The sequence below is a fragment of the Octodon degus genome, unplaced genomic scaffold, assembly GCF_000260255.1.
Source record: "Octodon degus isolate 3935 unplaced genomic scaffold, OctDeg1.0 scaffold00068, whole genome shotgun sequence".
In the NCBI taxonomy this organism is placed as follows: domain Eukaryota; kingdom Metazoa; phylum Chordata; class Mammalia; order Rodentia; family Octodontidae; genus Octodon; species Octodon degus.
The window spans coordinates 10544228-10571192 of record NW_004524644.1 but is presented as its reverse complement, the minus strand read 5'-3'; the positions used below and the strand labels follow the sequence as shown (position 1 = coordinate 10571192).

Genomic DNA, 26965 nt, shown 5'->3' with positions numbered 1-26965 from the left:
TCAAAATAAAGTTCTTTTTTATTTCTTTTATTTTATTTTTTTCCATAATTTTATAAAGTTCTTATAAAAATGAAAATCTAAAAAAAATTGAGTAGACCATGCAATAATGATGCCAAGAAGACTATAGACTGATAAAATGTTAAAAGAAAATCTTAGACTCCCAAACACAATTTTTTTAAAAAAAGGTCTCTGGCCATAGTTGCCTAGCACTAATGACATCTTCCTATTCATAATGTTGACTTATTTTACTTGATATCATCAATATTAATATATGTTAACTTAAGTTTACTTAAATTTTTATGTTTATTCATGGCCTATTGCAGACTATTGCCTGCATTTCAAAGAAATACATTCTTTGGTATGGCAGTTAGTGATTGTGATACAGGAGGCTTACGAATTTGTGAAAGAGAAGGTAAGGTATCAAGAAAAATAATTTTTCTCAGGGACCGGGGTCGGATCTGCAGTGTGCTGTGCCGGCTGTGCCCCCGGGGACGCACTGCGAGGGTGAAAGGGGATACACCTGGGCGTGGTGGGGCTCGTCTGTAATCCCAGCGCTGGGGAAGCTGCAAACAGGAGGATCACTATGAGTGCGATCCGTGCAGTGAGATCTAAGCCTTGTAATATATGTGTGTGTGTGTGTGTGTGTGTGTGTGTGTGTGTGTGTGTTTGAATTTTTAAAAATGACCACAGTTAAAGTCAGAAGAAAAACATAAAAATTATGTGGGATGGAAAGGTGATGAATTCCAGGAAAGAGTATTCAAGGCTGAAAATGATAGTTGCTTTTTTTTTTTTTTTTTCCTTTTGCAGTAACAGGGAGTGGCTCCAGATTCTTCACACCACTGAGCCATGTTCTCAACCCTTTAAAAATTACTTTTATGTTTTGAGAGAAGTTCCCTTAAGAAGGAAAACTACTCAGGCTGGGCATGATAGTTGCTTTTTTTTTTTTTTTTTTTTCCTTTTGCAGTAACAGGGAGTGGCTCCAGATTCTTCACACCACTGAGCCATGTTCTCAACCCTTTAAAAATTACTTTTATGTTTTGAGAGAAGTTCCCTTAAGAAGGAAAACTACTCAGGCTGGGCTTAAGCTTCCACTCCTCCTGTCTCCTTGTCGCAGTGCGCAGGGATTACTGGCCTGTGCCTCCCTACCTGGCTCCCACAGGCAGGGCGGGCGCCCGCTCCTTGCAGAAGGCCTCCCTCGCTTGCTCAGCGATGCAGCCGGTAGCACCGCCTGCTCCGGAGGCACACGCTTTGCTGCAGACAGGGGTCCGGTACCGGACTCTACAGCCGAGGCACCGGATCACTGACCTAAAGGATTTTTCAGTCCAATGTGCAGATTCTTTTTGCAGACTACTTTAAAGACAGAGAGTATGTATAATGATCTATAAGATATTACAGGAACAATGTGTATATTTCTTTGTCAGGGAAGATTTAAAAGGTGAAGTGGGTTGAATCTTGACTCATGACTAAGCAAGGGCTGGCCAGATGGGAAGAGGAGTGGTTTTGTGGGAGAGCATTCACTTTAGAAGTAGAACAAAATATTTAAACATTCACAAGCTTGAAAAAAACCACGTATCAATAAACTGACAAAGCGTTAAATGCCATGAAGCAGAAAATGTAGGTGTGGTTTAAATAGCAAAGGCTTTTAAAACTACATTGTTTAACTAGATGTAAATACCAGCACTACTGTGGCTGTGACAGACAGCCTCTAATTTTTTTAAGAAGATAATATTGAGCTGAGTGTTTTAAAGAAATATTTCAAATAACTGATAGATTAGCTCAGTGGAAAAGTAGAGGGGGCGCTCATTGATTTCCATGAAGTAGGCAGAGAACCCAGATTTGGAAATATTATGCATCCCAATACCCTGAATATTCCAAATGTAACAAGCTGCTCTGTAGCCAAAACCACTGCTTGAATGTTTTGTGGCCAAATTAATCAAAAGGATAATTGTGAAAGAAAATATAGTAAAATGAGCTGCTAATTATTCAGATGTTTTTATTCTAAAGAAAAACCTCTTGCATGCGAGAAGAAAATAATACAAAGCAAGCAACACAAAGATATTTAAATAAAATTGCTGATAAAAAATGCAAAAGAAAACATGATTCTACCCCATTCTCCCAAGCCTCAGGTGACATTAGCAGCAATGAAAGCTAGAAACCTGCAGAAGAGCGCTGGACATTCTTTCCATCACTTTTAATTAATTAAAAAAGGCAGATAGTGGGGCAGGGGAGATGGCTCAGTGGAATAAAGTGCTTCTGTGGCAAGCGCAAGGGCCTGAGTTCAATCCCCAGTTCCGCAAAAAAAAAAAAAAAAAAAAAAAAAGGCAGATAGTATCACAGTCTATTAATAAATTCATTTCACAAATGTGAGATTAAACCTTTCCTTTTTTATAAAATATTGCTTCTGAGTTTTTTTTTCACACAGAGAAACTTACAAGTAAATTTTACCCTATGCAGTTCTGTATTTATCTCACAGAATTGTTAAGACATGGGGAGTTACAGCATTTCAACTAACATTCTAAGCGATTCGTAAATGATACACATTTGGCCCAATCTGTCCTGTGCACAACTAACTCCTGATGCATCTCAGTCTACTAGTGTTTCAGTTTGTATTGTACTCATTTCCTCTGCTCCTTTTCCAAAATCTTTATTTAAAAAGTACACCTGTTAGTAACCTTGTCCCATTAATAATAAAATAATAATAATATTTTGACATCTTCCCCATGACTCTGAAATGCATTTCCAAATATGTTCCTAAATGGGTACAGGTTTTTTAATCAAAACAGGGCCCCTAACAAGTATCTAATCTTCATTTCTGTTGTTATTATTAATGAAATCTTTTCTCCCGCTGGTCCCCTCTCAGGACTACTGAATGATCCTTGGTAATCAGTTAACTACTTTGTGTTACTTTCTTAATGCTTTCTTTCCTGATCCACTAATCCTTTCACCTTCATTCCCTAGCAAAGTCATTTTTTTGAGGTCTCAGTGCTGCAGTGTTTGACAACTGCAATCATAGTCTTAATATTAAAACAAAAACATTCTCCCTGAAAACAAATCTTTACTGTGTTCTGAATAATGTCCAATTTCATAATCCTGGGATCAAGCAGCAAATTGGTTATAAGCAATGATTCTAAAATTAGACAGTCTCAAATTTTAAAAAATAGTTCTTTTTCATTAGCTGGGAGATTACAGGCACAAGAAGAGTAGAGTTTATTTTTTTTTAGTTTTTAATAGCTAAGTTGCAGGAAGTAAGAACACCTACTTTCTTTGATAAAATTTGAATGAATTCGTATCTGAAAAGTTCATATAACAGTGGCAGGCTCATGACATATTAATTATTAGCTACTATGTCTATGGGTATTATTATTCAGAACATGTTTTAATTGATCTGCAGTGGAACTTTCAGCCCCTAACATCCACTGTACTTCTGGATCTGTCGTGTACACTTGGTGACCTACAAGAGCTGCTTGCACATACCTGTTACCCGCTCTCCCTTTCTATGTCTTGCTGATGTAATTTCCTGCACCCTGGAATACAACTTTGTCTCTGTCAGTTAAAATCACACAGATAATGTTTTAATCCTGGCACCAAATTGAACTAACTCTATAAATCTTGATTCCACCATAAGACATATTTACAAAGGACCGCTAAATATACTTTGTTCTAATAAAGCAAATATCTTGTTCAAGAGTGAATAGACTGAGAAAATTTAATGCAACACAGAATCATGGAAAACTAGTGCAGAGGGGGAAACAATCTAATTGCAGTTAAATATAGCAATTTCACCTTCAAGCTAATTAAAGGCAAAACAAATTGCATCTGTTTTAAAATTTAATTTCTCTCCTAGTATTGTTATATGCATAAAGTTACATCATTTTATTAAAAATGAGAAAATTTTTTCATATGAGAATTTAATGAGAAATTAAAAATCACAATATTATGGTTCTTAAAATAAAATTGGATACTGGAACTCAGTGTTTAAATTTGTTTGTTGTTTAAAGCAGTATAATGATACACAGCAAAATTGATGTGGGAGATAGAAGACAGAAAACCCACAGAATCACAAAATCACAAGAATTACACAGGAAGTCCCATGAATAAAGCTTCAACAGAAAGCCAAGATTTTGCAGTGTCTTAAGATTTTTTTTTTTGCAAATGAATTATTACATCATTTGTTTGTTTTATTTGATTTTGAGAGAAAAAAAGTACAAAAATATGGATAAAGGCCGATAGAATCAGACTTATTGGATAATAAGATTTTTAAGAATCAGATTTATTGGATAATAAGATTTTAGTGAATATAAAGGATGTAAGACAATTGAGAATTTTTATGTGTTCACATATTGATCATATGATAGACAGAGTTATCATTAGTATATACAGAAAAACACAGACTTCATAATAAAAGATTATTTCAAGTATTTTGATGAGGTTAGGGCATTGTTTCTTTTACACAGGAATACCTGATCTCCTTGGGTTGAAAATACCCTTGCTAAACCCACAATTCACCCTAATCAGTAGGTATAATTGACAAACTATGAATGAGTCAAATATTATGTAGACATTGATTGTGTCACTGTTTAAATTTCTTATCCTGAATAACGATAAGTCCTCACTTTTTATAATCAATAAATATACTCTTATACTGAAATTAAAACCTGTTGTTTCCAAAACTGAACATTCTTTGTCAGATCATTTCTAGTCTATCCCATGTAATCAAGTGTCTATACTCACTGTACATATACAAGTCAAGAGGAATAACGACACCATGAAATTTCAGAAGGTATAATCATGTTCTGTAACATTATCATAAAATGAATAAAACGTACTCTTTTCTGCATATTATGCATTGCCTTGGTAAAATCTGTCCTACTGACTTAATGGGTAAAAAGGAAAAATATGAACACTGTACTTTTAAAGCACGGGCCATATGAAAAGAATATATTTACTGCAGAAGAGAAATAGTGATACTGTGTAAGATGCGAACACTTGGTGCCTGGTTTCTCTCTGGGAGTAAAAGAGCATAATTAGTTCTATTTAAGCCCAGAATTTTAATTTTGTCCGTACTCAGGCTGATGTCACTGTTCCAATTTTAACTGAATATATGGGCTGCCTTCAACACTTAAAGAGCGCTTCCTTTGGGCCACACACTCCCTGCTTTAAATATGTTAAATAATGTAATCGCCACAAAGAGCTTTCAGGGTCTCTGCCTTTGTCAGCTGCTAAAGAAGTTCTAGAGGTTACACAGCTAGTAGGCGACCAGATCAGTATTTGCACCTCCGGGGCCCTCTGTTCTCATGACTGGAGCTGTCCTCTGTACCACACCACTTCCCTGAGCTGGCAAGACAGAGCCTCCTCCTACAAATCAACAGTAATCTCTGAGTTCAAAGAAAGTAAAGGAAAGAAAGTTGATGACAAACATTTTTAAATCCAAGAAGACTCACATGGTGACATAACTATAAGCCCAGGACTCTGGGAAGCTGAAGGAAGGAGAATCAGCGTTTGATTTCAGATTGTGGAACTCAGTGACTTAGTAAGATCTTGAGCTAAAATTAAAAAAAAGGAAAAGAGCAGCTGATGTTGAAAGCCCTGTGTTCAATTCTCAGTGGGAGAGGAGGGGGTCTAAGTAATAGGATGCCCAAAATGGAATCAATCAGTAATGCTCATGACAGTCTGTTCCACAAGAAGTAGCACAAGAGTATTTTTCAAGTATTTACTAAAATGCCATAATCCCACCAGGTGAGAAGAAGGATATTCTTGTAAGTTTTAAATGAGGTTGAAAACTTATTAGTACTATAATATACTTTAGGAAGATGTCTTCATTTCTCTAAGCATTATCTCAAAGAAAATCTAGGTTATATGAGTTATATAGTCATAACGATGCTCTCCTATGTTTCTAGGCTGACCCAAAGCAGCTGCCACTGACAGGACTGAATCTGAGTATCGGGTAGGTAGGAGCAGCTCACTCACACCGAATGAGGCTGCATGATGCTGTGATCACTAGTAGTTAAGTGGGTCTAATTTCCTTTACATTCTCAACCAGCATTTCCATAGTACTTTTAATTTTCCCCTGGAGCACTCACAGGAGTATTTCAATTTATTTAGTTATTGTATTTGTACTTTAAATTAAGTTATTGATCTTCTTCTTTACATAGGAGTCTGGCGAATTCATGACCTGTAATCATTTTCCTGTGTACTTGAGTGTAGGAAGATTTATAAAATGTACTCACAAACCTAACACAACTGAACTTCACAGAACCTAGAATACAGTGGTGCTCAATGTTAAGTTCTTTTGAAGATGAGATACACTTCTGTGTTTTCAGGAGTAAAATATTAAAACATTAGTTACAATTTAAAAAAATAATATTTAGCTAGTTCAGGGCTTCCTTATACTAAATAATTGGAAGAAAATAATAGGAGCCATTAGAAAGATACACATTAAAACAACATTAAGATACCATTTCACACCAGAGAGAATGGCTATCATCAAGAAATCAACCAATAACAAAGGGTGGAGGGGCTGTGGGAATCAAAGAACCTTTCGCGCCTCTTGGTGGGAGTGTAGACTGGTGCCAGCACTGTGGAAACCCATGTGGAGATTCCAAAATGTTAGGATTGGAGGTTCCATTTGACCTAGCTAGTCTCCTGGGTATCTTCACAAAAGAATTAAAAACATCATACCACAGCAATATACATGCACCCTTGTTTATAGCTTCACACGTTGTCATGGCTGAACCTTGGCAACAAGCAAAATACCCATCAACCGAGGAATGGTTTAAAAAGATGGGGGTGTTTTTATACAATGGAGTTCTACTCTATCAGAAAGAGTGATAAACTTGAGCCTATTATAGGCAAATGGCTGCAACTTGAGAGCATATTCATTAGTGAAATAAATCAGACTCACATATGTAACCAGCGTACTGTGGGCCTGGTGTGAGAAACTGAAAGAGCAAATAAGATCTAGATTATACAAGAGATATTGTGAAATTGGAAGACATTGTTAAAAAGGAAAAAAAAATACTAGGCTTGGGAAAGAGGGACTAGAAAGAAAGTGAAAGAGAGAAAAATGTGAGTTACTTATGATATTAGTGTCTCTTACTTCATAGACAAGGAAGATTTGCACGAACAGCAACTGGAGGATTTTTATGCCCATATCGTATACTCTGAATAACTATTTTAAAATAATATGCAATGTATTAACTATTATTATTCTCCTATCATCTTGTTATCAAACTTTGTTTTACCTTTTATTTCCATAAAATTAAAAAGCAGAAACCCCTGAAATTCAATGGAAATGAGTTAACTGTAAACAATTTTATATCATTGGAAAATGGATATAGATTTAAATTTGACTTCAAAACATTGAGATATGCCCTTTGTAGGTATTTTGTTTTCATTAAGGAGAGTAAATCCTTACGTAAATTAGATATTTTGGCACACTGTTTAAGTCAGCAATAGAAAAGCCATAATATTTATGAAGTGATGCAAAATGAGCAATTTAAATTATCAAAATTTATGTTTAGAGTTTAGAGCCCAATTGTAAAGGTGAAAGAGGAAAGTCAATTATTCTATCTCAGTTATTCTCTAAAAATAATTCTAAGTTGAGGCTGAGTTAAAAGAATAAGAACAAGTTTCCTAGTAATTTCAATGAGTAAAGAGGTAGATGTTTCAACTAGACAAATAGTGTTCTTCATACAATTCCAAAGTAGAGATTCTCAAATCTGTTACTTAATTCAAGCTCTAAGTAACTTAAATTCAATTTTCAACAAAAACCATTTTTGTGTAGTCTACTAACATATAATCCTTTTGACTACAAAAGAATAAGTCTATAATTATGTATTTATATGCAACTTATAAAATATTCACATGCCTAGTATTCAAAATTATTTCAAATAGGTTGGGTTTGATAGACCACATTCTCTGGTCCTTCACGGATGAGAACTGTCATCTTGTAACAATTCATAAAATAGTGAATTTACTGTTCCTTATTTTATCTACTTATACCTATAAAATGGTCATTCTGTTGGTAGTTCTTTCTGTTATTAAATTTCACGTTAAAATCCGAGACTGGGCATGGTGGCATGTGCCTGTAATCCCAGCTCTTGAGAGGCTGCAAACAGGTAGATCACTATGAGTCCGATCTAGTAGTGAGACCCTTAACATCCTGTAGATCCTTCCCTAAAAATGCATTTTAAAAAATCCAACTAGCACAATTACTTAGTTGATTATTTTCCCTTTCTATTAAATTTTCTTAAGTACATGATGAATTCAAACTTCTCCATTACCAGAATAAAAGTATATTTTATCTGACTCCCAAAAATATTAATTCCAATTCTAATGATGGTATGTGGCACATAAGCCTTGCTTCCTGTACTTTTAAAAATGATAAGTAAATCATTGAGTTTAATGATGACAGGCAATTTGACCTAGACTATTTCACTTTTATACAATTGAGTGCCACACCACACTGTCACCATAGATTTTTCTTAAATGTTAGCAGACAGTAATACAATCAAAAAGCGTAAACATCTCCTAATAAGACACAAAAAGACTCGATATTTGAAGAAGTAAGATATTATAAATCTCTAGACACCTGCTTTCATTTGATACACTGTTACTTTATTTAGTAACCTTCTTCTTGTGCATACTTTTAAAGTATGCAACTCATGCTATCCATGGCCCATGTACATAATGTAATTAACATCTACACACGTAGCTTTTGTGCGCTATACAATTTTTCCCTGAGCATTTTATTCTCCATTTCAAGCCAATGAATGAAGTGGAAGGAAAAAAAAAAAAAAAACTAAAAAACCAAAATGTTTTCCTCTTTGAATTTCTAAAGAAAAAGTATAAAATGTCTAACAAAGAGACCCAAAAAGTAAGAAAATAGAGAAAAAGCAGGCTTTCTTGGCTGCTGCCTTTATCTTCTAGTCAATCAATTCTCTTCATTCATGGGGCAGACTCAGCTTGAAAAGAAAAAAAAAAAAAAAAAAATTATGGGAAACGCAACATCAAAGGGCACCGAAGTGTTATCCACCACCTGCAGAGGCGGACTCACATTTGTAGTCTCTGCAGCTTTCAGGCAGTGTTTCCTCATCCTCTGGAGCAAATGCCAGTGTCAGGGCTAGGGTAGTTCCTGAAGCTGTGTGAGTTCCCTCTTTTATAATGCCACACAGATCCTTCTCTTTTCTGCACTGCTTCAAGTCAGATTAACTGATTGCTATCTTATCTGTATAGCATTTATTTAAATACTTAACATTTATTATGTCATTTACCCCCTTTTCTTCTTAATTCAGAGTTTCTCAATCCTTCAAAACTCTTCGGATGTGCTATTTCCCAAAATGTTAATCTCTTTAGTCTATCAAAGACTTTAAGTATCAGGGTCATGATTTGTGACAACACTCAAATGTGGCTTCCAAGAACTGTGAAGCACAGACAATTTATTTTGATTCTTCTTCAATAATCAAAAGTTATTTGCTCAATAACTACTCAAATCAACTTATTTAAATGTTTCTATAAAAACCGGTACATTAAGATTATATTTCTATCAATAAGAAAGTTACAGAGAAAAGTATCAAGCACTTTTTTCAGGCACTTAAACCGCTGAGTTACATCTCCTGCCCCAAAACAGGCATTTATTTAAGTATTTTTGTAGTACCGGGGATTGAACACTGGACCTGTTTTTGCCAGGAAGGCCCTTGTCCTGCTGGGCTATCTTCCCAGCTCAAGTATTTTGATAGACTTAAAACATAGCTCCAAAGATACTTAGAAAAATATCCAGAAAAAACACATGACAGCTAAGTTGTCTTTTCAGCATACACATTCATGTGTACTGTGTTAGACTTTTCTGATGGTTTCCCCATACCATTACACTTGATATTGAATTTCAGCAGAACTCCATAAACACTCTATCATTGTACTTATTCTAATAATATAAAGTTAAATATACAGACAAACTAATCTTTGGTTAGAGACCAGAATAGCTCTGATGCTTGTGTGAAGATGCAGTAAGTGGGTGCAGGTAGGATGATTGATTTCTTAAAGAACTCTTAGTGTTTTGGCTCCTGGACAGAGCACCTAGAAATGCTTTGGTCTGGATTCTCATGTTGAAAGTGTTTCTTAAATTTCCCATTTAAGATTTTGTAGATTTCTACTTGTGTGTGATTCCTCAATAGAAATCTTTAAATATTCGTTGGTATTGTGAGGCCATTTCAATCAAGCAATTAAAATGTAAATAGCACTTAAAGAAAAGTATGGCAATTGAATAATAATTAAAACATCACTATAGTACACAAATTCATTTTGAAGAACAAATACTATTCTTATATTTTTTAAAAAAGAATTTTATCTTTAATAAGCCTGGGTTTGAATATCAGTGGATTAGACAATAGCAACCCAGAACTGGGCTAAAAACATCTGTATTCATGTTCAGATAAAACAAATTTAGCCGAGGCTTGATAGAAAAAGAAAAGGGAAAATTTAGCTCGCTGGCCTCAATCTTTGCATTTTTGAAGTATTTATCATATAAAAAGTGTTTTAAAATGTAGCATGGATCCCTATAGATTCTGTATAATATTAACCTTTTGGGCTTCACTACACTTAATCTTAGCCAAAAGGCTTAGAAGAAATTACAGCTCTTATTACAAAGGTTGATTTAAATTAAGAATGAAGAAAACGACCAAATATAACTAGATTCCATGCACTCCAAATTAACCATGTGATGCTTAATTCTAAAGCAAACAAATTCAAAATGGCATGATTAGATTAATTTTTCAGATTGTTCTCCAGTTTTCACATACATTTCTAAGGAAATAATATACAGCAACTGAAAACTAGCAAAGGAACCCTTGTTTCTATGGACATATTTCTAGCACCCACCACTTAGATTAAATGTATTCGTGAAGCTTTGTAGCTTATAAACATTAGCTGCATCTCATCAGGACAACTTCATCTACTTTGTCTGTCTGCTGAGGCCGCTACTGACTCTGAAGTGTGTGACATGTCGCACTGTAAGATACGACCCAATGACAGGTTTAGTTGGACATAAAAGGAGAAAGAGCTCACCATTCTTCTTACCTCCTCATCTAGGGTTCTTTAAAATTTAATCCAGAAAAGATACATTTGCAATTGATTTTAATAATGTATTGGTTTTATGCTTAGATATTTTTAAAAGACATTTATTAACCAATTATGACAAAAAAAAACCCACTTGGACCGATACTGTAATGGAATAAAGTAGACCTTAATTTTCAGGCCAAATGTAATTATTGGTATATGCAACTATTAAAATACTTGACAATAAAGTAATTTTCTTTTGGTAATTACTTGATAATTAAATACTCAACACAGGTGATATTACAGTCTCATGTAAAATTCTGGTGAATGCCAACTTTGAAAAGGGAAAGAAGCCTGACTCCAATAACGCTACTAACACTTAAAAATAATGTCTTCCTTATAAAACACAAGCACTTGAACCATGATCCTACTTCCTCTCTAGTGTCCTGGGTAACGGGCTGCATTTAAACATTTTGAACCTGCCCTCAAATGTACAACCAGACTTTAAAAATAAAGGAACAGACTACCATGGATTGCATCACAGAACTTTCTTAAGAGGCATCCAGCTGTCACGATAACAGCTTCTGATGACAAAGTAATAATGAGAGAAGTAAAATTATTCATGTGTCAAACAAAATCACAGTCTGTTCTTTCTCTGGTAATTAATGGATATACTTAAAAATCAAATTTAATAGACTAAAGATACGTTTCTGGATGAGACATATATGCATGAGATGTGTATGAACGCACCCACAGAACTGAGTCTTGAAACTAGAATGAAAAAAAAATGGATAATGAGTTGTTGAACTCAAGCTATCATTAAAAATTTAGATTAGCAGTCCATTGTGTATGTAAATGGAAATTTCCTCAAAACACAGGTCAGATAGTACCTTTTCAACTTACATATATAAGAAATGTATCTCTAAAAAAAGAACATATGTAAATTTCTTGGTATTCAACATACATAGCACATGTATATAATGTTGTGTGATCATTACAACATCATAAAACAAATTGAATTTTGCCTTTAAAATGTGTAGCTTAAAATGTGGTTCCATCAATATTCTCTGGTAGTAATTACCTTCTGAGATTTGATGATGCTGAATTTTCTACACTATTCCCACCCAAATTGAGGTAGGTCAAGTTCCTAATGATTACAAAGTATTATGGGGCTTCAGCACAAAATTTCAGATATTTTTATTCTCCAAATAACTTTAAGGTGACTCATGTTATGGTGACCTTAGCCCTTCCTTAGTAATATTACTTAATCTTAAATAATGAATATGAGAGCCCCAAACAGTTTCCACACTATATTACCTAAGTGACACCAATTCCTACAAAACAGATTTCAGAAGACACATACTCAGTCCCCCCAAAAAATCTAGCACATTGAGTATTGAATAATGTTTAATGATCTTTATATGCAGTTCAATTTACGTATTTCACACTCATTCACAATATTTTTGTGACTGGAGCATTTAAATTTTGACTCCTAACTCTTCAGTGTGGTGAGGCAGGAAAGTAGACATTCCTTTTCATGGGATAACCCTATTTATACAGGAATTGATAATCTTCTTTTGTTAGGCTCATATGGTGGACAAGTGCTTACATGGGTTTACTTCCAATGTGCAAAATAGGAAAGAGGATGAAAATGATCTGTAATATAAAATGAGGTACATAAAATATTAATATGCTAAATGTCTTCTCAATAAAATGAAAATATGTGTGTGATAAATTGCTGTGAATAAAAGATAAAGACTCATACTAAGGACTGTAAAATAATGAATAAAAATATAGGTAATTTTTATATTGTATATGTGCTTACAAAGCAAGCACTAATTTTTATATTGTATTCTCTTTATATCCTTAAGTAACAATGTTCTTCTTAATCACAAATCTGCCATCTCAAGTATATGATTAGGAAGTACATAAATCAATTACATCCAAATAGGAATAAACATAGAAAAAAGTGACTAAACCTGGAAGAACATGCATACCTACTAGCTTCACAATGGATGCTAATACATGAAGCCATTTATACACTAACCATGAAAAAGAAAGATGGTTTTGTAGACTAGGTTAAAAAGGGTAGTAATTAAAATTCTAAGAGAAGTAAGAAATACAAGCAGCATTATTTTTACTCAGAACATAAAATAAGTTCTTAAAATAAATGAAAATGACTTTAAAATTTCAGGGTTTCAAGAAAACCACCTCATATTTTAAATGCTCATATTAGGTGCATTAGAATATTTTGAATTATTTCAAATTATACTCCCTTTTACAAAATCCTTTAAAGGTTGGTTCCACACAAAAACAACTAATTTAAAAGGCAAGAAAAGCTTTGAAAGTAAATAAAATTCTCTGAAGGTATCAAAAACTGTGTGTGTGTGTGTGTGTGTGTGTGTGTGTGTGTGTGTGTGTCTGTGTCTGTGTCTGTGTCTGTGTGTCTGTGGCTTTTAGTGTGTAAATGAAGGAAATGTGAAAACATTAAAGAAAATCCAAGGACTTTACAAGTTTCCAGTCATTCATTATTCATCACATCTTATTTAGTACTCATGATATGAATAGCTGGATAATGAGCCTACGTATTCCTAAAGAATAACTATATCAGAAAAGAACACAGCATAGCAGAAACAATTTTGGCATATTAAACAACTGATGAGAAAGTATATGCAAAACATAATCCCAAATTTGTTAGGTAAGTTTCATTTTTTGAAAATGAAGATGTGAGGAAACCACAAATAATAATGGGTAGCAAGTTCAGTTCCATTTGATATTATATTCAAATAGCTTTAAATATGACAGAGAATTAGAAAGTAAAATGTGAATTAAAAAATCTATTTTTTGAAACTATTTTTCAACAAAAGGAACATAAATTTCTTTGGTAATAGCTAGTTCTGAAGTATCCTAAAACACAAATTTCAAATGACAGGAGATAAGTCATAGATGATGTCTAAGTAAGTTAAACAAACAAATGGATGGATATCTCAAGATATAGTAATGGCTCTCTTCCATGACTGCATCTTAGCAGGATTCTTAAAGCTTTCCCCTTAAAGTGTGAAGTGAATCATTATCCAATAATTAAAGAAATAATAAAAGCCGTATAACAACTCATTTATCCAAAGTTATAGGGAGGCTCCATGCAAATGCTCTGCCAGATGGCTGAAGACATAATAGAACTAGAATATAACACAATTCAGTGAACATTACATTCTAGCAGTAGATATACAGGGAACATGGTTAGGGTTAGGCTTTTTTAAAATTGATCCTAAATTTTCATTTATTTCATTCTCACAAGGTTGAAGTGAGTCAATTATTTTGATGATGAGAGACTTATTTGTAATATCTCAGTAAAGAAAGTTAATAGAAAAATAAAATGACTAGTATGATTTTAAGACCAAAGATTTGCAATAGGATGATAAACTCAAAAAGCAAGGACATTAGGTTCAGAAATCTAGATATATACAGAAAATGAGCAGATTGTACAAATAAAAAATACAAATAAAAGAGGACAAATAAAAGTCCCTGAGAAATAAGAGCCTATAAATAAGTAAAATAACTCAAAGGAAAAGTGAACATAAATTAACATAGCTTTTGGAAAAGAAAAAAACAGATCCTAAAAGACTGTCCATCCATTTAATGATATCTGACTACAGTGAGAAATATTTTTAAAGACCTGACATAAAAATACTTACTTGCAGATATTAATCACATGTATAACATTAGCAGAATATACCTATCTCAGGAAATCACACTACTTAGCTGTACGCAAATAGGAGATCACCGTAGCTAAGCAGCAAGGTCATACAATGCCACTGCTCTAGAGGTTGAGGCATGATGATAGCAAATTTAAATCCAGCCTGGGCAAGTTAGTGATATCTTGTCTCAAAATAAATTTTGAAGCACTTATATAACGCACATAAACCCCTGGTTCAATCCTCAGTTAAAAAAAATTCGAACAACAAACGTGAGAATAACGGGTATCAAAGAAGTAATATTAGGAATTCCATGTATGCTCTTAGCATATTATTGAGCTCAACAAGTTATGGAAACTTACAAAAGCCAAACTGACATTTGAAGAGACAGGAAGAAATGTTACCAAACAAAAGAGATTCTACAAGTCCAACCAATGAAGAACCTCAAGAGCTCAGATAAAATATAGATTGATGCTTCAAATATTATCCCCAGAATGAAGTTTACTGAAGAAGTGATTTGGAGAGATTGTCAATATTTTAATGCAATTCTTCCAAAACATGACATACATTTTGCTCTGATATGAGTGAGATCTGAAATTTCAAAAGCGCTCACAAGCTGGCAAAAATATTTAGCCTGAGTGGCTCTTTTGAGCACATATGTCAGGCTCAATGTTATACAGTATGAAGGTGGAAGGAACTGTGACACTATTCAGTAAATGATTCCCCATAGTCCAGTGATTCTACAAAATCATGGATTTGGAATTTATTTAAATCATTACATCACCTTAGCTTTTCATTTTACCCGGTATCAGTTGTTATTGTACAATACTTTCTGAAAGTGAAAAAGTTGCACAAATGTATTTGTGTTGGTTACCTCATTGCTATCTTCAGGATTGATTATGTTTACTGCCAAGAAATCAACACATTACCACGTAACAAGCCCTTGGGTCATTACAATTATATTGTTTAGGCTTAAGGATCTGCAAATGTTCCCCGAGAAAAGTATTGAGATGAAGCTCAAAAGGTGAAGGGAGAGTCGTACACCAAAATGGTTCCAAAATGAGCATTGATTCAATTATTGGAGTTTTTCTAAATTATATAAATAACATATCAATTATATCACTGAACCTACATTAGTTTTGTTTCTAATTTTATGAGCCTATTCAGATTTTTTCATGTTATATATGTCATTTGAAAGATAAAATTATTTTAAATGATGTCTATAAGTCTAAACAAATCCTTGGAACATTTATGATAAAATACAGCATTATGTTAAAGTTACAGAAAATGTATCATTTCACTTTAAAAGTACAGATCAAAGTGGTGCAAATAAACATAAATTTTAATTAAAAGTTACAGTATTTCATCATTTTCATTCTATTAAAAAGTAAAGGCAAAGATGAACAATTTTAGCTAAATCTCAATACAGGTTTTGGAATATATGGCCACATTTTATATATTTAAACTTATTTTCTGAACGTACCAGTGTGTATCCTCCTCTCATAACAATTAAAACACTGTACCAAATATAAGAGAAAGCAAGATCATAAAGTACTCGTGACTAACTCAGGAAGAACTGACAGATGTGTTCAAAATTATGCCTAATTTTGAAAAGGGGCTCACAATTAAAGGCATCACGTATACTCTCCAAAGATATTTGCTTCTATATCACAAAAAGAATGTGACTGTAGACATTTTAAGACATGAGGCACATTTTAATATGTGCATATGCTTCTTTTATGTGAACTTTGGTTTCTTGTAGTTTTTTACTTTACGAGTGGTGTAGAGGTGGAGAGGGACTGGTACAGACAATGCTCTCATCTGTATTTTTAACCAGATTCCTACTTCCTTGTCATCACTGCATAAATGACAGTGGCAGCCTCACTAGGCTTTTTCAAAGCTTTACAAAACTAAGTAAATACATAACTATTTTTCTGAACATCGAAATATATAGAGTATGTTCATTATAAAACTAAATTCATGTTATCAAAAGAAAAACAGCAACCTCAATAATTATTTAAACATTCTGATTAAAAACAAGCAATTAGTGTCAATTTTTAGCTCCTCTAATTACACAGGGTACATGCTTTTTAATTTAGAAGGGAAGAATATTTCCATTCCTGATGACAAATGACACAAATGTTAAAGATTGTCACCATATTGGGGGAGGGGGAATAAAATGGTCAGGAAAATTTTTGGTTAGAAGTCTGTACTACTAGATTAACAATAAAATTGACTAGGCCTTTTAAGTCAGAGTGGAGATGTAATTTTAAGGATATCAGATGAGTCCAAAGTGATATTAAATAGCAAAATTCATTTAAAAATTTAGATATGGTTGAAATTGCAAGCAGAACTAAGGACAGTACAAATACAAAGAATAGTTTTCTACTAATTTTCCCATCCAGGTCAGATTTCAACCCAATACTTAAATTTTGAGCAGTTTGAGCAGGATTACATGGCAGTTATTAAAATCAAATTTATTCCCATATATATAACTCCACAATAGACAAGTCTGAATTTATGTGGTAAATGCCAAAGTCGTCGTTTGACTTGTAGTGACACATGTGCTGACTAATTTCATTATCCCTGAAATTGAGTCTCCAAATGAAGATACTACATTTTTAACAAGTAGGGAACCTTGCACTGAAATGTATTTACTAATATTATCTTATTAATAATATTGTCATTGTAATTCTTACTATTAAAACATTTAGTCAGTCGGAAAAATACATTTATAGATGCAAATTCCAGGGACATACGTCAGTGAAATTTACTAAGATTGTTACCCACGAAGAGCAAAGGAAGAAAAATTCATTTTCTATTATATTTGAACTAGATTTATCTGATAATATATGCAGAAAATAAGTGTTTGTTTTTATTAAAAATTTTGATTCTGAGTCATATGCTAATCACTTTTTTGCTTTAAAATAATTAATAACGTATTTTCACAATATATGTTCTCATTTAAAGTGAAACAATATTGAAAACTTGGAAAAGTTTTATTTTCATTGGCAAATTAAATCTTAAATCCAGATTTTATTTGGTGGTCATTTTAGCTTTTACAATTAAAGTTTGATTTTAAGCAATTTTAGTTTAAGCCATGTATGAGAAAATGTAAGATTAACTTCATGACTCTAGCACTCAAATTACATCTTCTGTACCTTAATACATAACTGTCTGTTTTTTGTATAATTTTAATTTCAAAAAAATACTACTCAAATAGCTATGAGTTATAGAAAAATCACTATTATTTGTTTCTGAAGTATTAAAATTCTACACCATCCTGGGGCAATAATGTTTCTAAAAATCTGAAAAAGCTAATACAATCTTTCATAAAATACCATATGAATACTGTTTTCCTCACAAAGTATGCATCTCATAAAAGGCTCCCTGATTTAGTCACGTATCGCTCACCTATTCCCATTCTCAATGTCCAAGTGTGAGTCGGGGCCTTCATGAATTCGAACTATGCCGTTCTCATTATACATGCAGAAGGGCTGAAATGTCTGTCCTGCTTTTTAATGGCTATGGTTTTTCCTTTCCATTTCATCAGTCATAAAAGCAAGGCTACATCTATAAACTGTCTCATCTCTTGTTTTTTACTTATGCCACTATATTTTTGCACCTTATGGTGTAAGAAAACATTGTATAGGATGGATTTACAGTACAAGATCAAAGTCATCTTTTGACTGAGTTGTGACAAGTTTCACTTTTATTGATTATTATTTTTGTGGTTTGACTTAGACACTGAAATATAATTGTCTTTATCCATTAACTAAAAGGAAACAATTTCTACTTATCAGAGAATAAGCAGGGTAACTTCATTATCAAGATTCTCAAAGGAAACCTGTTACGGAATTTGAGACCATTATTATTGCACATAATGGTAGATAAACATAATGTATTTAAACAATATGGTCCCAATACTGAAAGATCTGAGTGCAACTATTATTGCCTTATTGTCAGTACTTATTTTGATTGAGTGAAGAATTTCACTGTATTCATAGGTTTCTTTTCTTTTTTTTTTTTTTTTCTGAACCAGGGATTGAACTCAGCCCTTGAGCTATTTCCCTGGCCCCTTCATACATTTCTATCACAGAGCTCCTTGGGTTCTGATCAGAGACCCCAACCCATACATGTCACTAAATCATGTTGAAAGATTAAAAAAAAAAAAAAAAGTTGCTTACACCATGTGCAGGATTCAGCATACTGTGTTTCACATCACTACGGTGAAAGAATAATTAGGTAATAAGGTCATCAGCCAACACTAAGAAAGATGAGAGCATCCAATGACTCAAGTGTCAAGAGACAAATTCTCTTACCTAACTATAACCCTTCAGAATGAAGTCAAAACAAGTAAACACGACTGCTACATCCTGTATAAATGTGAAGAACATTTGAAAACATTCTAAATAAAAACAAAGTTGTGCTTTATTGCTATGGCTATGTCCTGTCATAGGAGCCCATCTTATTGTCAACTATAGTCACCTTTTCATATTAAAGTGCTACTGCATCCCAAAGTCATCTTTATCCTTGTGTCTAAAATCAACCTGAACTCTACTTTTGCCAAGAAGAAGGATATGTTGAATGTTATTTCCTCAAAGGAGACACTTTTATGCAGCCTTTAGTGGAATACTTACTCAAATATGGTGGTTTGTAAGGCGCTCGTGTATTAGTCAGCAGTCCATCCAGCTCCTTCCTCTCCAGAGTGCTGTGCAAGGCCTTCTCTTTGCCGAAGGTGGAGAAGGAACGCTCTGCCCCAGGCTGGGCTTCTGGGGTTTCAAACACCTCAGTGTCTGGAACAGAGTCCATGCCAGGAACATGCAAATTGCTACGATAATCGGCAGCCTGGCGTCCATCAGAAGGGACAAAAGAAGGCATCCAGCACCTGTCTGAGTGGCCCAGGGCTTTACATTCCTCGGTGCAGTTGGAGAACAGATCCATACCTATAAACAACAGGGAGAGAAACTACAGATGTAGTCTTCATTGTCAACAGCTGCTCAGTGATGAAAGACTGGCGGTGTCATCAAGAGTGAGGGATAAGGTGTCCTAACAAATATCTTTTGTCTTTCTTTTTCCTTTTCCTTTTCCTTTCTTTTTTTTTTTTTTTTTTTTTTTTTTTTTTTTTTTGCACAGGGTCTCACTACGCAGCTTGAACTCAAGGTGATCCTCCTGTTTTCAGCCTCCCCAGCACTCTACAGGCACATGCCACCACACTAGGATTCGGTCACTGGCGCAGCATGCTCAGCACAGCATATGGTGTCAGGGATTGAACCTTAGCCCCTGTGCTTGCCTAAGCAAGCACCTAGTCTGCTGAGGTATCTTGCTGGCTCGTTTTTGTCTTAAACTGAGAAGAACCCATATTCTCTTTCAATCATTCTAAAAAGATAAATGATCTTCAGATATACCAGATAAGACATTTTTGGCATAGATGCCAGAGGGATAGATGTTTCTCAACTTCTCAGGACATTTGGGGAAAAAACTGGCTCTAAACTACCTTTTTAAATAATTATGAAATGGTGAATAGAAGGACGGATTAAAAAAACCCTCATAAATTCATAACAAGAAAAGATCAAGATGTGAAATCTTCATGTGGAAGAAACACCAATGATGATATTTAGATTATAGAAATAGTGTGAATTTCAGCAGAAATATGAAGCACACATTAACAAACCAGTAAATAACAGGAAAGAAAGAAAGATTTCATAAGGAGCTACAGGCATGCTTTCCAGGTTTCCTGGGAAATGATTTATAGAGGCATTTTGCATGTGTACTGTGGTCATCACATCTCTGGAAATCACTGCTTACTTATCACCTTAGACAAATCCAGAGCAAATGACTACAATTAGTGAAAGCAAGATAACCAAAAGCACTGTGAATCGGCTACAGACTATTAACAAATTGTTCTATACTGTAAATTTCTGTTCTCTTCAGGACAAAGATGCGACTAAAGCAAAAAAAGTCAAGATTTCAGAAGACCACTTCAAAGTTGTCTTCCTCAGATTAGTAATATGTATTACCTCATTACGATCAAGAGATCTTTTCCAGTGTTTTCCATGAGGTTTAAGAATTTTTTGTGTTTTTTATTCATTCATGAGGTTTAAGAATTTTGAGCACCGCAGAATACTATTTGATATCCATTTTGATGTACAGTAATACACAGAAAAGCAAACAAAAATGCCATTTTAATGTATTTCTGATCATAGTAGCACGTTTACTGAATTTGCTTTGAAAAAAAAGATTGATTTCAAATAAACAAGGTATCCCATTCGTAGAGGAGAAAACTTTCAAATGTATCCCAAGTTAAGAAAACTGGAAAGTGTTTTAACCAATGCAATAGTATTAATTTAATAAACATATTGGATTGTTACTTCTATAAGTAACTTGAATGATTTGATCTCTGGAGAAAGATTTAATTTTTAAACTCCTCGTGGTATTGTGTTACTTGATTTATATGCGTTTGTGAGTACATGTCAATGTTTTTGTAACTAAAATAATCTTTATAACTTAAAATTCTAGATGATATACAAGGATATTAAAGATAAGAAGAGCTACCTACATTATCTTTTAAACATAAAACTAAGTTTCATATGGTACCCTCACTCTGTGATGCCTTTTTCCTTTAAAGTAAGCTATGCATGTCAACTCTGCCTTTCATTATAACATTCCCTTAATAATTGCTGTGCACAGGATTGGATGTAAGCTACTGATCAGCGAGCTGTTGAGGAAAACAAATGCGTGCCCACGCTGGGAAGGAGGGATCTACCTGCAAACAGCATGCAGAACATGCAAGGCTTCTCTGACCACCAGAGAGGCTCAGGCTTCTTTCCTCCTCCTGCAAGAAATTACGTAGGAAGAGAAAAAGAAAAGCAAACAGAAAGGGAAAGGGAAGGGAAAAGGGGATGCTGGTGATATGTTTATACAGTACCTAGGTACAGGCCCAGAGGAGAGATCTATATTTGGATGCTCCACTATAAACATTGCCTATTTATAAATTTGGTGGTAGATTTAAAAATAAAAACTTTTATTTCATAGAAGAACCTATGTTTAAAAGTAAAATTATTGTGATGAATTATTTAGTTATTTTTTAAATAAATGTAAGCTTATTGCATAGGAAAAGATGATAGAATTGTTTCATTGGATCCTGTTAAAGATTGGCAGTAATACAAAATTTGTAATTAATATAATTAGTATATGACTGATATATAGCTTTGCAAATATGCCAAACAAGAACACGTGCAGTGCCAGAAGGTTAACTCAGTGGCATAAGCACCTGCCTGTCATACACAAGGTGCTGAGTTCAATAAAGAACATATATAATATTGCACATCATTTTTGCATCCATGCCTAAATACTCTTCTAATTTTGAATATCATGATCTTACAAAGGACAATTTAATAAACTAGCATTTTAACATTAGATATTGCTTGATGGTATCACCAGGTACTTTGGTGGAAATTATTTTTATGGGTAGCTCATACTCAATCGTGCCTGTTTCATCCTCTCACAGGATAGAATTTCTATCCTGTGAATTTCTCCTTAAATTATCACAGACTCATTAAAATTTCTTTATATGATCTAATAAATTTCACTGGAGTTGAGAATGTCTACAAAAATATGCTGTGTGAATATGAAAGGTTTTGGTTGAAAATGGCAATGGGGAAAATTACAAAGTTTTTAATAAGTTTAGAATTGAATTTTTTAGAGTGGAATTCCCTCAGCAACAACATAACTACAATGAAAAATAAGGTGGTTCAAATCATGCCTGAATGTTTCACCAGTTTTCTTGATAAAAGAGTACATCTATTTAAGTGACACCTATGCAGACATAGGAATGAAAATAAAAGTATAATATAATTGGTATGCTTTAAATGATAAGAAAGAAATTAGCTAAAATTAGATTTTTTTTTATTTAGGTGTGCATTTTGAACATCAAAGAAATGAATGATGTTACTAGTTCTCACCTTAGGGATCTACTTGAATGACTAATATTACTCCCAGCATTTATCACTAGCATGTTCAAATACATTATTTTAATTACCAAATAAGTACAGGTATGTCTTAGTCATTTTCTGAAAAATGGCTACAGGATGTATGGGAGTGATGGATGCTCAGGTGTCCTTTAAGGTTAAGGTGCATGTCTTTTAATTTGTTCATGCTGTTCCTTCACAGTTCAATTTGGAGACTCACAAATTAATAAGTTTAACTTGACTTTGTTTTTCTCATTAGAATGTCCTTTCTGTAAACCGTAGTAGTTATCCCGCTGGAAAAATGCATGGAAAACTTTACTTTTGAAATTTTGGCAATATCTAAGAAATTTTTCAACCTATTTTTTACATGTAATCTCCTTTTCCAGTTATTTATTTTTTTTTTCACTTCTCAGAAATAATCTGTTCTGCAAGGCATGACAGCTGATGTGATAGACTGCCTGTTATGCAAAGATATATTTAGACAAATTTTAAAATACATATTTTTAAACATGTCCCTTACAGTCAGTGGCTCTGGATATCTCCACTGAGAATAATCTGATTTTCCAAATATTAGAATTGTATTCAACTAGTGTTTGTTTTTGATGGAAGTAATAATACAAAGTTATATATATATTTCTTTTTCATTCAACGAAGCCTCATTTTTGGAGTTTTCCAGTCTTTTATTAACTACATACTAATGAAAAGCTAAGAAACATTTATTTTAAGAACTAGTACACTATTTCAAAAAAAGTTTTAGGGGGCATGTGTTTATCAATATAATTCACTGATACAAATGAGAAATTAAACATCATTCTTACTCATCTTTCAAAGTGGTTATATTTTCCACTTATTGTCAATAGGTTGTCCTACGTATTTTCTAATTACAAATCTCTATGCATTATCCAGGTGTAGCTCAGAGATTCACCAAAAATTGAATAAATTTTATTAAACAACTAGTTACTAAATACTAATTTAAATAACTTTATTTTTTAACTTTATAGCCAAAATTTACCATATATCATAAAATTCTCATAAATACCTAAGAACTGGCCATATTTAGATGATAATCTTCCTATATCTGAAAATAAATTTAAAGGAGAAATTTGAAATTTTTCAGTAAAGTAGAACAAGTGATTTATTATTCACTTATCAAGACTTTTCCCTTCACATAATTTTTAAAAGATTCAAGTATTCCAAATAAGATCCTGATGAAATCTTGTATTATTTGTAATACAGATATTTGACAAATGGAAGAAAATTTTCTCATTACTAAAACCTCTAATGTTAAAATCGCTTTAAGAACATACAGCTAATATATTCTCTGTATTCTAACATAGAAAAACATGTTTAATCTAATGAATTTAGATTAAGATGAAAAATATGTTTCTGCGAAGTCTGCATCTAGCTCTGTGAGCTGTGAGCAGTCGGGTTATCCTCCTGTGATGGCTTGTGCATGTGTTTACCACATCTCCTTGGACTTCTGCCATACCTAACCAATACATCAATAGTGCACTGAAAAAAACGGAAAGCACCTTGACAAGGCTATAGAAAGAAAAGTGCCACAGAGCAGCGGTCAGGCCGAGGAGTTTTACACACGAAGCCAGGTGCAGTGGGACACTGAACCAGCTTATGTGATTCTCCATGCAGCTGCCTGGCTGGCTAAAGCCCTTCTGTGAACACGATTGGTGACTGTAACTGCGGCCCAGAAAGGAGAAAAGCACAAAGGGAAGAAAAGAAAGGGTAAAGAACTAAAACTGCTCATAACAGAAGAGAGAAAAGGCACAGATAAGTAAGTGTGAAGTAATAGAAAAAGAAAATGGGAGACTGAAGAAAAATCTAGTCTTAAACAGGTGAAACACTAAGCAAAATCGTGTGCACACTACAGTTGCAGACCAGCTACAAACTGAGAGAATGCACATTGCTTATCCTTCCAACCTTCTCTTTCTGGATTATGAAATGATCCCCCTAAAATACAGTTAGGGATTTGTTTATTGGAATGTTTATTTCATTTGGTAGATGTGGAAAGAAGTGTGTTATAAATAAGGCCACCTAAATTTGCTAAGTTGGCGCATAATTATTAGCCGGCTTTACAGAGAAATAAAACAGATTTACTTGAAGCAAGCGTAAGTTCTTTAAAATGTCCTAACTAGTTGCTGTAAGGTTTAGAATATACAACTTCAGTGTGGAATTTTAAAAGTCAATAATTAAAGGCATTTTAATTCTCTGAATTGGGGATATATACTGAAGAAAGAAGCCACATAAGATCATTCTTGCAATAAAATTGAATATACTCAATCAGATAATATAATTCAACACCAAAGATGCAATTACTACTTATCATAAATGCTTCACTATAATCCTAAAACAGCTATTATTGTGCCTAATATGTTGTGGTGGCCATGTAACTACTAATGAAATATATATGTGGGTTAGTAATTCTGTAACACTTTTATGCATTCAAGAATTAAAAATAGGAAATACATCTCACTCTTTGATGAAGAAAAAAATGAAACCAGCCTTATTCCTTGAAGATGTTGTACAAGTATGCATTTCAGCATTTTAATACCCCTTTAAATGGCCTGACATTTCAACTAATTTGAAAGAAATCTTAGCAAAACAGCCTTAACATTAAGTACCTGTGAAATAAAATCACCACAGGGAAGACACATGGTTAGGTCTATCTTCCTGTGCAGTTTCCAAATTTAGATCTTTCTGCAGTTGCTTACTCCCTTCTCTATCTTAAGTTGGGCTATTGCAGCTCATTCTGTCTAAGGACTACCCTAATTGAAACATTCACTGAGATTACAATGCTACAGAGAAATACAAAAGGAAGGCGATGAGAAAGGAGTAAAAGGCATCCAGGCATCCGAAGACCAAAGACACATGTAGCAAGTTTTTCTTTTAATCAAACATTCTGCTTTAAATGTTTAAAAAATCTGGGAGTTAAACCAGAAACTCAACAGAAGAACTAAAATGAATAATTCTAAATGTATAGGTTTGAAAGATAATAATAAATCATATAGCAAATATAGGCCAAAAATGAAAGGGACTTTGTACTCAGATATAAACTTCTGGCAATATCTGGTTTGTTGTCAGGTTCCCAGACACTAAATAGATGCTCTGTTCACTTAGCATGAAGGCCCACAAGGGGCAGGGACCTCCGGGGATTCTTGGCAGTTCTCAAGTCTCATTAGGTCTGCATATTAATGACTTGCAGCAACATAAAGAGACCCTTGAGCAGCCTTTTCCTCTTCCTCCTGCCTGGGTTTCCCAAGGCTAAGGCAGCCGCAGACACAGGACACATTAGCTAAGGGAGAAGCTTGTGGCAAACACTGCTGCCAGAACACCAAGGGGTGCATGCTGCCCTCTGATACAGGGCCTCAGCACTGCTACACCAAGTGTGGTCCGCAAGGAGCAATACCTTGCAGATAACTTCCCTGTCACTCCATGGCAATGATATTACTAGCGGGCAGTAAAGGTCAAGCATGGAGTGAACTGAGTAGAACCCAGAGATGGTCCTTTTCAGAACCTACAGAAGTGGACTAGACTTTTGATCTCCTTGTATGTCAAATAAATACAAGCAATGAAGACAAAGTAAAAAATTCAGAAGGCATGCCTTCATAGAAGAAATCTAACAAAAACAGGAAATTTCTGACATTATTTTCATTTAAGGGTACATTTTCAATTTCTTGTAGTTCTCACAAGTAGCGGATCTTGTAAAACTTGTAGGTTGAACTTATACAGAAAAAATTAGAAGAAAATATAGTAATACATACATATGTTAATGTATATACCCTATATGATAAATAGCTTTGGAATTCTCCTCAGGGACGGCAAGTACACATGCAAGTTCCCTCAGAGTTTAATTTCAAATGGATCATAAAGCCCATCAAAGTAATAAAGAAATGCAAGATGCTCCAGCAAATACACATTATCTCACATCTCCTAGTGTCCTGAAGCCAAGACTCAGGATTATGAACCCTGATCTTAAGATAATCATGATTATACTTCTCACTCCTGCTTTCATTCAGTACATTGTTGTATGAAAAAAAAATGCATGCTCTGGAAAGCATAAAATATAAAATCTAGTCCTCAATCATCTTTTAATTTTCCTGTGACCTAGTGCAGGTCAATCAATTGCATTTATCTTCAGTTACTTCATTCATAAATAAGTCTAACAGTACCTAATTAGTGGAAGGCTTAGGGACTGAACCCAGGCTAGAGATCTATAGCTTTTTTAATAAGCAA

At 33.9% G+C, this 26965-nt stretch overlaps 1 protein-coding gene across 2 annotated transcripts in view; it reads right to left on the bottom strand.

The window, feature by feature from the left end:
- Positions 1-26965, bottom strand: part of Pcdh10 (protocadherin 10) — a 60715-nt gene that overhangs the window by 27559 nt on the left and 6191 nt on the right. For both annotated transcript variants that reach the window (XM_023719510.1, XM_004635006.1), the window contains exon 4: positions 19388-19693. In XM_023719510.1, coding sequence (XP_023575278.1) covers positions 19388-19693 — 306 coding nt within the window. The remainder of the gene's footprint in view (positions 1-19387; positions 19694-26965) is intronic.